Source organism: Choristoneura fumiferana, chromosome 3, assembly GCF_025370935.1.
Source record: "Choristoneura fumiferana chromosome 3, NRCan_CFum_1, whole genome shotgun sequence".
Taxonomy (NCBI): Eukaryota; Metazoa; Arthropoda; class Insecta; order Lepidoptera; family Tortricidae; genus Choristoneura; species Choristoneura fumiferana.
Genome location: NC_133474.1, coordinates 16534753 through 16550678, shown reverse-complemented (window position 1 = coordinate 16550678; position 15926 = coordinate 16534753). Strand labels below are relative to the sequence as shown.

The 15926-nt window shown below is 37.4% G+C and overlaps 2 protein-coding genes across 2 annotated transcripts; one reads left to right on the top strand and one right to left on the bottom strand.

Moving 5' to 3' along the window:
• Positions 1–119: 119 nt before the first annotated feature.
• Positions 120–4872, top strand: fand (Pre-mRNA-splicing factor SYF1 fand). Its single transcript, XM_074085940.1, has 2 exons — positions 120–315; positions 429–4872. The coding sequence occupies exons 1-2, from the start codon at positions 277–279 to the stop codon at positions 2937–2939; spliced, it is 2550 nt and encodes an 849-aa protein (XP_073942041.1). The 5' UTR covers positions 120–276; the 3' UTR covers positions 2940–4872.
• Positions 4873–8713: 3841 nt separating this feature from the next.
• Fbxo42 (F-box protein 42) lies at positions 8714–12164 on the bottom strand. The gene is made up of 3 exons (XM_074085954.1): positions 11833–12164; positions 10543–11756; positions 8714–9322 (listed from the first exon to the last, which is right to left on the bottom strand). The coding sequence occupies exons 1-3, from the start codon at positions 11990–11992 to the stop codon at positions 8846–8848; spliced, it is 1851 nt and encodes a 616-aa protein (XP_073942055.1). The 5' UTR covers positions 11993–12164; the 3' UTR covers positions 8714–8845.
• Positions 12165–15926: the final 3762 nt, after the last annotated feature.

Genomic DNA, 15926 nt, shown 5'->3' with positions numbered 1-15926 from the left:
TCAGCTTTATCGCTATATGTCACGTGACCAGATTTGACACTGGAAACGAGCGATTTCATGTGGCCGCGGCTTTAGCTGTCAAGCTGTTGTGTTGTGTTTTTTTATGTGTATGTCAGTAGCCATTCATTCATAGTCAGTCAGTCAAGTTCACAGACTACTAAGAGATACTAACGTACGAGTTGCAGTCAAGTCAAATAACTTGTTTGTCGTGTCGGCTTGATATATTTGGACCTTTTAATTAATAATTAACCATAGTTTAAAGCAAAACGTTCCAAAATGCCTTTACTTGATGGTAAAGAGATCGAGATATTTTTTGTAAGTACTGCAAGTTCAATATTCTAAAATTTCCCTTTATACTTAACCTCAAACCGTTGTAGTTTTATTTTAGTACATAACGACTTGTAATCAGTTTCGCACCTTTTTTACAGAGCGAAGAAGATTTACCATATGAAGAAGAAATTTTAAGAAACCCCTTTTCTGTCAAACATTGGCTTAGATACATAGAACACAAAAAAGGTGCGCCTAAGCATGAAATAAATATGATTTATGAAAGAGCATTGAAGGAGTTACCTGGTTCTTTTAAACTATGGTATAATTATTTGAAACTCAGAAGGTCTCAGATTCGAGGTCGCTGCATTACTGATCCTTGCTATGATCATGTGAACAACTGCTTTGAAAGATCCTTGGTGTTTATGCACAAAATGCCAAGAATTTGGATGGACTATTGTACCTTTTTGACTGATCAGTGCAAGATAACAGTTACTCGAAAAGCCTTCGACTCTGCTCTTCGAGCTTTGCCTATAACTCAGCACCATAGAATATGGCCTCTTTACCTGAGCTTCCTGAAAAAGCACCGCATTCCTGAAACAGCTGTTAGGGTGTTCAGACGCTATCTTAAGTTGAGTCCTGAAGACACAGAGGAATATATTGACTATCTTATTTCAATCAATAAATTGGATGAAGCTGCTGTTAAGTTAGCTCAAATTGTCAATAATGAAAACTTTCAGTCTAAACATGGAAAATCAAACCACCAGGTGTGGAATGAGCTGTGTGAACTAATCTCCAAAAATCCTGATAAGATACATTCTCTGAATGTTGATGCCATTATCAGAGGAGGGCTGAGACGCTACACAGACCAGCTGGGCCACTTATGGAATTCTCTTGCAGATTATTATGTTAGAAGTGGTTTATTTGAAAGAGCTAGAGATATCTATGAAGAAGCTATTCAGACTGTTACCACTGTAAGAGACTTCACTCAAGTTTTTGATGCATATGCTCAATTTGAGGAATTAAGTTTAAGTAAAAAAATGGAAGATGTAGCTAAGAAGCCAAACCCTTCTGAAGATGATGATATTGATCTAGAACTGAGGCTTGCAAGATTTGAATACCTTATGGAAAGAAGGCTATTACTTCTGAACTCAGTTCTTCTGAGACAAAATCCTCATAATGTGGCAGAGTGGCATAAAAGAGTTAAGCTATATGAAGGAAAACCACATGAAATTATTGACACATACACAGAAGCTGTGCAAACTGTAGATCCCAAACTTGCTGTTGGAAAACTATATACACTTTGGGTTGGTTTTGCAAAATTCTATGAAGAAAATGATCAAATAGAAGATGCCAGATTGATTTTTGAAAAAGCAACTCAGGTTAATTATGCAAAAGTTGATGATTTGGCGTCTGTTTGGTGTGAATGGACAGAAATGGAAATTAGACATGAAAATTACGAAGAAGCACTAAAACTCATGCAAAAAGCAACTGTTTTACCAAGCCGTAAAGTTGCTTACCATGATGATACAGAAACAGTACAAATGCGTTTGTACAAATCATTGAAAGTTTGGTCTATGTATGCTGATCTAGAAGAAAGTTTTGGTAGTTATAAATCATGCAAAGCTGTGTATGACCATATCATAGACTTGAAAATTGCAACACCACAAATAATCATAAATTATGGTTTGTTCTTAGAGGAACATAATTATTTTGAGGAAGCATTCAGAGCTTATGAAAAAGGTATTGCCCTGTTTAAATGGCCTAATGTATATGACATATGGAATACATATCTGAGTAAGTTTTTGAAAAGATATGGTGGCTCTAAACTTGAGAGAGCAAGAGATTTATTTGAACAGTGTCTAGAACATTGTCCTGCAGAGTTTGCAAAATCTATATTTTTGCTATATGCAAAATTAGAAGAAGAACATGGTCTAGCACGACATGCCATGTCTGTATATGAGCGTGCCACCACAGGAGTTCTACCAGAGCAAATGTTTGAAATGTTTAATATTTACATAAAGAAAGCTGCTGAAATCTATGGAGTTCCAAAAACTCGCCAAATATATGAAAAAGCTATTGAAACATTACCAGAAGGAAAAGCAAGAGAAATGTGTATAAGATTTGCTGAAATGGAAACACGTCTTGGAGAAATAGACAGAGCTCGTGCTATTTATGCACACTGCAGTCAAATGTGTGATCCCAGAATAACTGCTGACTTTTGGAACACATGGAAGGAATTTGAAGTTCGCCATGGAAATGAAGATACAATGCGTGAAATGTTGAGAATTAAGAGGAGTGTCCAAGCTACATACAATACACAGGTGAATATGATGTCGGCTCAGATGTTGAGTTCTGCAGCTCAGGCAGCAGGTACTATTTCTGACTTGGCACCTGGAATGAAGGATGGCATGAGAATGCTCGAAGCTAAAGCAGCTGAAATGGCAGTTCAAAACAAAGGAAACATCATGTTTGTGCGAGGAGAAACACAAGGCCTTAAAGAGAGTGCAGATAAAGTGGTTAATCCTGATGAAATAGATATTGATGATGATGAATCTGGTAATAGTAATGATGAAGAAGATAGTGCTGTGGTAGCTCCAGTGGAAACAAAAGAAATACCAGCTGCTGTATTTGGTGGACTTGTACCAAGTACAAGCAAAGATAGTGATTAAGTAACTGAAATTAATTAATTTAGTATTATAATTTAGAACAAGCACTGGAATCTACTAGACTAGAGAATCACAACACCTAGGTTTATCTGGAGAACATTGCTTTTATGTCATTAATGTTTCTTGAAAATCATGGGATGTTGATAACTTGAAAACCCAAACTTTAACAAGAGATATTAAAAAACATATATTATTTAATAATTTAATGCACCAGCAGGAGCAAACATTTCTTTAGAAGTCTAACTAAGATGTGGTATTAAAGTGTTCTGTATTCTGATATGGACTGCTGTAACATTAGCGTACAGATCGATATCCACCATATTGATAATAATAAATTAATTTGTCGCAGATGGAGTAACAGGCAAAAGCTAGTTGCACATAGTTTGGTGGTTGTGAAGTTGTTTGTGATTAATTCGCGCAAAATGAAGCTATATAACAAGATAAGCTTAAGTAGATTTGTCATAGCAATTAAAAATCTTGCATAAGTTGCAGAACTGCCACTGCAAGCAAAGAGGAGTGACATGAGGGCGCCACTTTCACTTTCTATGAGAAAGTTAATGTATAAATAGCTAGCTGTTGCCCGCGATTTCATTTGCGATAAATCCGTTGATCATGCGCCTGTGTGGACTATACAATTTTCCGGGACAAAATGTATCCTATGTATGTACTTCTCAAGGTCTTAAGCTTTTGTTTCCTAGGACAAGCGGTGCCGTCATTATAGCGACCGTAATAAGCAGTGAATGACGTCACTAGAACGTTGTCTATGTAAACAAAATGGTCCGGTTTCCTAGAGAGCGGTGTCAATTACCGCTCTAGGAGGAGGAGGAGCGGTATAAATTACGGCCGCTATATGACGGCACCGCTGATCCTAGGAAACCAAAGCTTAACATTTCCAACTTCAATTTCGACAGCAAGTCCAATGAACTTGTGAACAATGAACTAGTGAATTGAAATGATTAGCAGTGGTTTTTTTTATACTCCATCATCTCACTGATAAATCAATTTAAAACCTCCTATTCCAGTAAACCTTCTCCCCTAAACTCTGTAATTTCCCTTAGTTTAAGTGATTACTGCTTTGTGCTAGTGAATGATATGACGATTAAATACATAATATGCTTACAAACATAAATGGGAATAATTGAAATGATAAACTTGAATGTATAGATTTTGTAAAATGTTTTAATGCTGTTGCGATTATTGTTTATTAAAATACATAGTTGCAATGGAAAAGATCGTGTTTATGTTTTTAAAAACAGTAGGGTCCATCCATTATCCAACGCGCGCACGGTCTCAAAATCGCGATCAACATTTCTATTTTGAAACGGATGGTGGTAGAAAGAGACAGTAAATGCAATTATGTATAGTCACGAGTCCATTAGACAATATTGTAGCAGGGCCCAGTTGCGAGGCTTAGCTATACTTCATTACGCGACTGGGTCCTGATTTCTGATGTTTTCAATTCATTGTTTTTTTTTGGGTAGTTAAGATAACGTTTTGCACCACTTCCTGTTACACAGTATAGGAAGAGGGTGAAAATAATAATAATCTTATTCAAAATATACTGAGCGGCAAAAAATATGGCCGTCAAATGTATGCAGAATCGGTAATTTTGTATGAAGGGTGGGCCAAATTTTGTGCCGCTGATTATAGATCATTATGTACTTAATAGATTTGATTAGGTTGAATTGATTTAATCCACTTATACAATTTTAAATAAAAATAAAAACTTATTTAAAAATTGTGGTATTTGCTCACCAAAAAATAGGTTCTTAGTTGCAGAAATTTGAGTTAAAAAAAATAATTTATGCTCATAAATGTCAATTCTATATTTTTTTAGATAGTTGAGTCAGCACAATAAAACAATGTTCAAATAATATCTCTTGGAGCTGTTATGAAATGCAAAGAATTGGAATACATACTTTGATGTTGAGAGTAATTCAAAATACTGATATCATTATGAACACCTCCAAACATGATAAGTTCTCCGTTTCCTCTGACCAGAGAGTACATGACAAGTTCCTCTGGGGCACCAGTGGTTTCCCCAAGGCGTGGGCACAACCAGGACACGTATTCGAGTTGAAATGGAGCATTACAGAAATGTTCTCTAATGCTTTGTACGTTGGTCTATGAAATACAGACGAGATTTTCAGAATTCTGCGTATTTATGCATCCTAGTCTTTACAAGCGACTTGGTGCAAGTCAGCTTCATCTTCCACTGCAAGTTGCTCATCAACAACATGATTATACGAACCCTCTAGCCCTTCAACATCAAACACAGCAAAGGAGAACATAACAGAAGGGAGAGATATCGTGTTTTTTTACCAAAACAATAAAAAGGACATGGTCTCAGTAAGAGTCATGCTATACATTAAAATATTTATGCACAAATGGGTTTATATTCTTTATTTCAAAGTGTATTGAAGGAAGAGTTTCTGCTAAATCATTTACAGAATGAAGTGGCTTTGTGTGGCTACTAAAAAGGGGGTGATTCCATATAAAGTCATAGCGACCTTGAGGTTACATGTGAAATGCGTGATTTGAAGATTAAAAGAATCCGTATTTTTGAAGCGTCTCTGTTATTAACCATAACCACATAAAATTATGTAGACAAAGCTGTCTTATTGCATGTGTTTTAGATAGTTTTAGTTAATTTGCAGAGTAATATAATAAAAATGCAATAATTTATGTTTTATTTATTTCATAAATGTACAAATTATCATAAAAACGTTTAGCATAAGCTAAACGCATTGCATGTGTTTTAGATGGTTTTAGTTAATTTGCAGAGTAATATAATAAAAATGCAATAATTTATATTGTTTTTATTTCATAAATACACAAATTATCATAAAAACGTTTAGCATAAACATATGTCTCAAAAGACCTGATTTATTGGAACATGTATATAATATTCCTGGCAAAGGGTAATTTAAAAACAAGTCGTATTTTTAATAAATTAAATATTGTGCCATCCCCATAAAGGCATTAGAAGTACTACTAAGAAATACAAGGAAATATAACACAAATATTATAGGTCACTATGTGTTAAACCGGGATTTTAGTTTACTTTTGCATCAAAAGATGTCACTATCTCGTCTCAAGGAAAAGCTGAATCGCGCTGTAAAGATTTTTCCGGCAGGCTATAAAAGGGCTGTCAATCATATTAAACTTTTCATTTCCTAAGCAACCATGGTTTGATTAACTTGTGTGTTATATGTGTAAACAATATGCGTACCATTGATCATAAGTTATAACAAAACCGTGGTGATTTACTTGTATTTTTAGTACTTGTACTTGTGACAGTGACCCTAGATTGTATTGTTTGTTCTACCAGTTGAACTGGATGTGTGTATATATACTAGCTTTTGCCCGCGGCTTCGCCCGCGTGGAATTCGGTTGTTCCGCGCTGTTCCCTCGGGAACTGTTTATTTTTCCAGGATAAAAAGTAGCCTATATCACTCTGTGGCCCATAAACAATCTCTATGCCAAAATCACGTCGATCCGTCGCTCCAATGCGACGTGAAAGACGGAGAAACATACAAACACATACACTTTCGCATTTATAATATTAGTATGGATATATATGGCATTCAACCGTTTTATTTGTCTGACTCTAATACATACATGACCGGGAATCGAACCTAATCAAAATCTCTGTGAGCAATGTTACAAATTCTGCACATTTTTTCGTTATTTTTGATGATGTAAATCATAAGTGAAAAGAAACATATTTTACAAGATTTTATTCGACTTGCAATGTACGAGTATGTATGTATTATAATTATAAACCAAAATGAGAATACAAATTTAAAGTACCATTAGCTTAGCACAGCAGTACTTATACTGATTACAGATTAGATGACAATGCAAGACAAGTATAGTCAACAAAAGTATTGTGAGGAAAATAAAAGCTTACACAATAAAAACCAAAATGATATTATTAAGAAAAAAATTTTGCTGACTGTACTTTTTATCGACTGTACTTGCATTGTCAACTAAAAAATACATTTCTGTATTAAGAGATTGTCATGTTCAAAATTACATTTCCGTGCTAAATCTTAAATCTATTCTATTCTCTTCCATTAACCATTGAGGAGTTTCGTGGTACTTCTATGCCTCTTTTTTTATGGAAAAATGCATGTCCTTGGAAAAAACAGGTTATGCTCCTTCACTGGCTTTTTCTTGCAACCAAAATAAAAACACCAATGTGTGTTTACATCCACCTGAAAAAAAGATCAAAATTATTATAAATCCTTACTTATATTTAATATTATAAACGTGAAAGGAACTCTGTCTGTCTATCTGTTGACTTTTCATGCTTCAACTACTGAACTGATTTAGCCGAAATTCATTATGTAGGTAGTTGGAGTCCCGAGGAAGAACATACGCTACTTTTTGTCTCACAGTTTTATCCCGAAAAAATACATAGTACTTGCAGGAAAGCAATAAGCGAATTCTTCGTAGACAGAGTCGCGGGCAACAGCTAGTTATAATATAATGTTTCACTAACCACAGAAATTTTACTCTATCATAATATTTACCAGCCAATGCAGAACAACATCACCTGTCGCATCAATCACATTGTCAGTTGATATCTAAGTAAATGGTCACAATATAGGTAATAATTATGTTTTTGTTATTCTGTGCTCTCAAACAACTTTGGTCCGGCAACATATTCAACTTTTGATGCCCTAAAATGTAATGTAAAAAAAATAGACAAGAAACTGTATTGATATACTTTTGTACTTACGTTCATCCATTTTACCGGTGCGGACAAGAGTGCTTTATCTCCTTTGATTTCGGCAACATTGCATACTTATCACTGGTGTCAAAATATTCTAGACTCATAGCCATGTGTGGCAAGTTCCTTGAATCTGCTCGCACAAATTCACTCATTTCGTATTGAAAGGTGAAGCCGCTAAAATAGAAAATATGGTCCAAAAGTCAAGCCACGTGTCGTCGAGACTGCAAGATAGCGTTGTCGAAGAAGCAGAGCCAAAATAGTCGTCGAAACTATCCAATCGTGGTCCAATTATCATGCAAAGGTCGTGGAGAAATGCGGCAAATTTTAAAGTACTGAGTTTGTGCTGAGAGGTCTTTAAAAATTATCCAAAAAACACTGATCGCACCAAATTGAAAAAAAAATCGCAAAGTAAATAAAACGGTTTGAGGTTAGATTCTACTTGACAGTGACAGCAGTGACAGTTGACTTCGTTTTTTTTTTTAGTGTTTCTACTAAGTACTAAGCCCTCAACGGTTCTGCAATTTCAATCTCACAAACGTCATATCGACCACTTAAAAAAATATTTCTAATTAATAAGAGGAAATAAAAATAAAAGAGCTGCAGTTCCTCGATTATTAAGACGTCGACTATCGAAGGAAAAATATTTTAGCACCTCTTCAAAAAACTTTACTTAGCCAATTATGTATAGTCAACGAGTCCATTAGACAATATTGTAGCAGGGCCCAGTTGCGAGGCTTATACTTCATTACGCGACTGGGTCCTGATTTCTGATGTTTTCAATTCATTGTTTTTTGGGTAGATAACGTTTTGCACCACTTCCTGTTACACAGGGTGAAAATAATAATAATCTTATTCAAAATATACTGAGCGGCAAAAAATATGGCCGTCAAATGTATGCAGAATCGGTAATTTTGTATGAAGGTTGGGCCAAATTTTGTGCCGCTGATTATAGATCATTATGTACTTAATAGATTTGATTAGGTTGAATTGATTTAATCCACTTATACAATTTTAAATAAAAATAAAAACTTATGTAAAAATTGTGGTATTTGCTCACCAAAAAATAGGTTCTTAGTTGCAAAAATTTGAGTTAAAAAAAATAATTTATGCTCATAAATGTCAATTCTATATTTTTTTAGATAGTTGAGTCAGCACAATAAAACAATGTTCAAATAATATCTCTTGGAGCTGTTATGAAATGCAAAGAATTGGAATACATACTTTGATGTTGAGAGTAATTCAAAATACTGATATCATTATGAACACCTCCAAACATGATAAGTTCTCCGTTTCCTCTGACCAGAGAGTACATGACAAGTTCCTCTGGGGCACCAGTGGTTTCCCCAAGGCGTGGGCACAACCAGGACACGTAATTAAATGAGTTACCATCTAACACTGTAGATATATCTAGCACATGCATAGTTAAAGTGTTTCTTTTGATCTTTTTAACAGCTGGTTGTTGTCTTTGTATTGGATTATCAACTGGAGGCTCCTCTTCCCTTCTGTTCTCTAGATGAGCAATTTGCCTTTGATTGATGAGATCATTTTCTGGCAGTGCAACATTAAGACTATTGTCACAAGCAAAAGCTGCCATCCTATATTTATTAGCTTCTTGTAATTGGCGAACTATTTTCATAGCTTTATTCTGAAATAGACAAAGTAAAATATAACATATGATATTTATTTCTCCTATTTGCAATTGACTAGCTACCGCAGGCATGATGTTAGGTGCGAGTACTGCCTTTTCGCAACATAACGTTTGGCAACCTGTTTCATTTCGCAACTTTTCATTTTGCAAACTCTAAAACTGTAAATATTTCAGGATTTATTTCAGGGCCATCGTGTAGAACCCTTTAGGTTAGGTAAGGTTAGTTTTATAAAAATCCTGAAATATTTACAGTTTCAGAAATATTAAACAGTTGGGAAATGAAAAGATGCAAAATGAAACAGGTTGCCAAATGTTATTCGCCGAAACATTAGTAAACCTGTTAGGTGTTAAGGAATCTAGATATATGCAGGTAATACTGGTAAAGTCACTGCTTTCTATCTTATCAAATACAAACATGTAAACTAAAAACCGGCCAAGAGCGTGTCGGACACGCCCAAAATAGGGTTCCGTAGCCATTGCGAAAAAATTAAGTAATATTTTTCTAAGGATTTCGTATTTCGTACGGAATATTCCTAGTTTAGGTATATTTTATACCTTAGGCTGCTATTTACTCTTTAACTACTAATAATTCTCAAGAAAACTTAACCGTTATAGCAGTGGTGGATTTATGTTTTTTATGAGTGTAGGCCACTTTATATCCGCCACCCTATGTAACTTTCTAAAATAATAATTTTTTGAAATCTACCGCCGCTAGGCCGCGGCCTATACGGCCTATTTATAAATCCAGGACTGCGTTATAGTTTTCCTTGTAAGTTTGATATACTTACTACTATTCTGAATTTTTTAAAATTTTTCTACCCACCGGTTTAGATTTTAGAGGGGCAGGGGGGATGCTCGATTTTAATGAAAATTTGCACTAAAGTCGTTTTAGCAAATAGTTTTAAAATACCTATCCAATGATACCCCACACTATAGGGATGGATGAGAAAAAAAAAACACCCCCACTTTACGTCTATGGCACTGTAAAAAAATTTTTTTTAGATTTTTTTATTATAAGTACCATTTTGTCGGCATCGTTTACATATATATTTGTGCCAAATTACAACTTTCTAGCATTGATAGTCCCTGAGCAAAGCCGCGGACGGACGGACGGACAGAACAGACAGACAGACATGGCTAAACTATAAGGGTTTTTTGCCATTTTGGCTACGGAACCCTAAAAAACTTAATTTTTATTTGATTGTTTGATGTCTTACCTTGTTTTTATTTCTTCTCATAATAGATTCTTTCCTACCTAATTCTAAGGCACTGATTGACTGCTTAGAGTCAGAACTTGGACCAGCTATAGAACTATTACCATCTGAATTGGCATTCTCATTCAATACAGGAATTGCTCCATGATCATTGCTGGGACCTGCAACTGGTTCATTATTTTGATTAATTTGTTGCTGTCTTGCAGAGTTTAAAGCTTGTCTTGGAAAAACACCCCTCCTCCCATTAATATTTTGATCCCTGTCTAAGGGTCTTTGTAAGCTTTGTTCCACTCGTACTGAGACTGGTGCTCCTTCAGGTCTACTGAGAGCAGATAATCGCACAGCAGATGTCACTAGAGGCTTAGCACAGTTCCATCCATGCCTTGTTCTGCTCAGACTGACTATCTTGTCACCAACTCTACAAGCTGGGTTACACCAGATATTGGCAGAAGCCCACTCTTTATTTTTAACTGCTAGCTCTTTCCATGTCCAAGTGGGACCTTTCATGGTCAATATCCAGCAATCACTATACACAAACCGATTGTGTAAGGTCTGAACACCTCCAAGAAGCATGGCTTTGTCAGAGTCCAAAGGCACAAGAGACTGTGCATATCTAGGAGAAGGTCTTGGTTTGGTTGTTGGTTGCTTTGTCCAATTGAGTGAGATGAGATCTAGGACCCATATTTCATTTGAGCATTGTATTTGGTAATTCTGTGCAGCCGACATTACAAGGCCACCAAACACAACCATTTCATTATCCTTTATACATGCTGAATGTCCTGCCATAGGTGGTGGGCTATTAGTTGCATTGACTAAGATCCATTTATTAGTCCTAACACAATAAAAATGAATATCATTGAACATGGTTACATTCTGATAGTACTGTGAGAGTGAAGGATATGTCCAACCACCAAACACTATCAGGCAATCTTTATAGCTAACCATTGATGTGTATGCCTTTGGGACTGGGTATGTTCCTGTGGCTAGTGGCCTTACCCATTGCCTTTTGGACAAGTCAAACCGCCATAAATCATTAAATGATGTGGCATTGGTAGTGCACCCACCAAATATATACATATTATTATCCAGCACACATGCAGCATGAGAGAACCTTCGTGTTATAGTTGGCAGCAGATCAGTTGCAGCAATTTTCTTCCACAATATATTGAATTCTCCTACAGCTTTGACAAGCCTCATAGAAGTTTTTCGCAAGACATCTGCGAAAAAATAAAATTGATAAATTTCTAAACAGTTTAAGAGGATAATATTTATTTTAGGGAAATAATTACTTACTTTCTGCACAATTGTACCATCTCTTACATACGGTTTTGCAGTTTTGTAGATCTTTATATGGAGGCAAGAAACCCAAAATAAATTCCAGCACTTCATCAGGAAGATCTTCAATTGTGTTTCGCAATGTTTGTTGACCTGAAGAATGATGAATAACATCCATTATTTGAAACTATTTTGGCTTTGAAAATTATCAAGTCCGTGTCCGAGTTTTTGTTATTTCGACCCCGTTTTCCTTACAATATAAATACATAAAGGAACAAATTGGAATTTGATACAGAAAACACTCAATAGTACACCAAATTGACATTGGTATGATAGGTATAGGTAAGGAAACTGACAGTTCTTTCTTTCAGAAGGCCTACTTTCGAATTTCAGAAAATTAAATTTCGTATCGTACCGTCCCTCTCACTCTCGTATTAAATAGTGTAAGACTCAGAGGGACCGAATGACACGAACATCGATTTTCGGATGGGAGTACCCCCGCTATTTTAATCATTCGTTGTCGAAAAGACAAAATGATGTAGCCCATACAATTTCAATTTTTTCAAATATTCAAATTCAAATATATATAATATCAAATATTATTTGAAATAAAAATATTATAGTGATTATCTTGCAGTCTTTCAAAATTATACATACATACATACATATAATCACGCCTCTTTCCCGTAGGGGTAGGCAGAGACCACTTTTTTCCACTTGCTACGATCCTTACATACTTGTTTCGCTTCGTCCACTTTCATTATTCCCTTCATACATGCTCTTCGGTTTAGGGTACTCTTGACCTGGCCTTTTTTCAAGACGTCCCTGATTTGGTCTCGAAACGTCCGCCTAGGTCTACCCCTTCCAACACTTTCATTCACACTCGCCTCATACACTTTTTTCGTCAATCGTTCTTCATTCATTCTCTCGACATGGCCAAACCATCTCAGCATACCTTTCTCAATTTTTGTCACTACATCTTCTTTCAGACCACAACGTTTCCTTATCTCACTATTTCTTATCCTGTCACTCAGTTTAACTCCTATCATACTTCTTAACGCTCTCATCTCAACTGCATTTATTCTGCTTTCATGTTTCTTCTGCCATACCCAACTTTCACTTCCGTACATGAGTGTCGGAACCAACACCCCCCATGAACAGCCAAACGAGCCTTGTTAGACACCTTCCGACTGTTCATAAAGGAGTGCAAAGCTCCATTCACCATGTTTCCTGCATTCACTCTTCTTTCAATATCACTCTCACACTTTCCATCTCTTGTAAACTTTGAACCCAGATACACAAACTCATTCACCTGTTCAATTTGTTCATCTCCAATCACGATATTGCAGTCTGTCACTGTCTCATCTCTTTCAAACACCATCACTTTCGTCTTCTTTACATTCATCTTCATTCCCTTTCTAACAAAAGCTCCACTCATAGCAGTTACCATCTCCTGCAACTCCTCGGCCGAAGACGCAAGTAATACTTGGTCATCAGCATAGAGAAAACATTTGACGAGTAACTCATTCATTCTCAACCCACTTTCATTCTCTTTTAAGTCTGTCAAGCAATTATTCATGAACAGATTAAACAGCCACGGTGACGCTACACATCCCTGTCTAACACCTTTTTCGATATTAAACCATTCAGTGTATGCCCCGTTTATCCTTACACAAGCACTAGAATCCCTGTAAAGAGATTGCAATGCTCGTATGAGGATACTGCTCACCCCGTTCACGGACAATGCTGACCACAATTCATCCCTCACCACTCTATCATAGGCCTTTTCTAGATCCACGAACGCGCAATAGACCTTCTTGTATTTAGCCAAGCACTTTTCGGCTATGCACCGCAAGGAAAAGACCTGATCCGTACATCCCATTCCCTTTCTAAATCCCGCTTGTGCATCCCATACTTTTTCGTCTGTTTCATTCACAACCCTTTCAATCATCACTTTCGCATACAATTTACCGACGACGCTGAGAAGGCTTATACCGCGGTAATTTATGCAGTCCTGCCGTGACCCTTTTCCCTTATACAATGGCACGATTACGGCTTTGCACCAGTCTCCCGGTACTTGCCCATTTCGCCAACACAAATTGAAAAGGCGGTACAACTGGCTAGCCACTATGCCCTGTCCAGCCCTCAGCATCTCGACGGTAATCCTGTCATACCCTGCAGCCTTACCTAATCTCATACTTTTCAATGCTTTTACTATTTCATCCATGCTTATCTCACTTTCATCAACATTTATATTAGTTTCCATGGAAGGTGCCGAGTGTTGTACCTGCACTTCCTCTCTTTCAAACAAACTTTCAAAATACTCTTTCCATCTCTTTAACACACAATCTTCTCCTTTTATAATGTTTCCATCTTGACTCCTGATTGTACTCAGCTCTGAGGTAGAAGTTTTTCCTCTGGCTGTTTTGATGGATTTCCAGAAAAACTTTATGTTTGATTTGAAATCTTCAGTGAGCCTCCTATCAAAATCATCCTTTCGTTCTTCTTTCTTTCTAGACACAACCTCTTTCGCTGCTGATTTCAATCTTTTATACTTCGTTCTTGCTTCCTTTATCTCGTCATCCGTTGCCTTTTGAACTTTTTGGTTAGCTTTTGTTGCTAACCAATCCAACCACGCTTTCTTCTTTTCTTGCACGGCCCTTTGTACATCTTTATCCATCCACACATTATAGTTCTTTCTTCCTTTCCTTCTTTTAGCTACCCCGCATACCTCAATAGCAACATTCACGACCCCTTTCTTAAATGTCTCCCAAAAATCTTCAATCACACCTATCTCTTCTATGCCTTTAAAACTTTCTTTCAGTTTCTCTACATACTCGTCTTTCCTTTCTTTTTCTTGTAGATTTTCCACTTTTACTCTGTCCAAAACACTCGTAGGCTCGGCACCTCGGTGTCGCCACCGTTTAAAGAGGCCACGCATTCGGGCTATGACCAGGAAGTGGTCTGTGTCGAGGCCTACACCGCGGTATGCCCGAGTATCTAGCACTTTCTTTCTCAGTCTTTCATCCACAATTACAAAATCAATCATACTTCTAGACTCACCCTCCTCTCTTGTATACAAATGGATCTTTTTGTGGTCAAACATTGTGTTGGTTACGCAAAGATTCCATTCCAAGCATACTTCAAGCAGGCTTCTCCCATTGTCGTTCACTCTCTCGTCCCCATACGTACCCAGAACTCCTTCATACCCATCACGCTTTACTCCAACCCACCCGTTAAAGTCCCCTAACATCACGATCCGTTCATTTTCTCCGCATTTATTCAAGACCTCTCTCATGCTATCCCAAAATTCCTCTCTCTCTTGTTGGGCTTTTAATGACCCACCTCCGCGCAGATCCGTCGGTGCATAGACCCCAAGGATAAATAAGCGAGTGAGTCCGACTTTTAACCTAATCCAGAGGATTCTTGGGCTTGGACATTCATGCTCCATCACACATTCAACTATTCGAGAGGAAAGAATCACACCAACTCCTTGACAGCCTCGGCTGGTTTGGGGGACTCCCGACCAGTATGCCGTGTAGGGACCATGAACCGTGGAGTCACATCCTTTCCTCTTGGTTTCATTCACGCACAGAATATCTATGCATCGTTCATCCATCATTTGACATACTTCATCTACCTTACCATCCATTCCTCCTCTTACATTCAACGTAGCGAAGCGGCTCTCCGTGGGCCGCTTTTCGCCCCCGCGTAAAACGAGACGTGATGGGTGGCGAACCACATCGCCGCCATTTTGGTTAATTAAATTATTTTTATGATTATCCATTGCGTTCCCACGAATAGCGAGGGAAAGGTTTGTCCACCCCAGCAGAGCCCCGCATGCCAGGGTAAGGCTGGCCTAATTCTGGGTCGCCCGGTCCCAGGGCCGTGTGGCACGCTAACGACTAGGCTTGCCCCTAGCCATGCATCCATCCGCGCGGCAGACGTTGGATTGGCGGAGAGGGTAGGAATAGGGAAAGGGAAGGATAGGTGGTGTGAAAAGGAAGATTTGTAAGTTAGAGTGGGAAATAGGAAATGTAGGATATTACCGCCCAGGAGGGCAAGGGATAGGACAGTAATAGCTGGGGAAGCCGGGGTCGCATACCCGTATA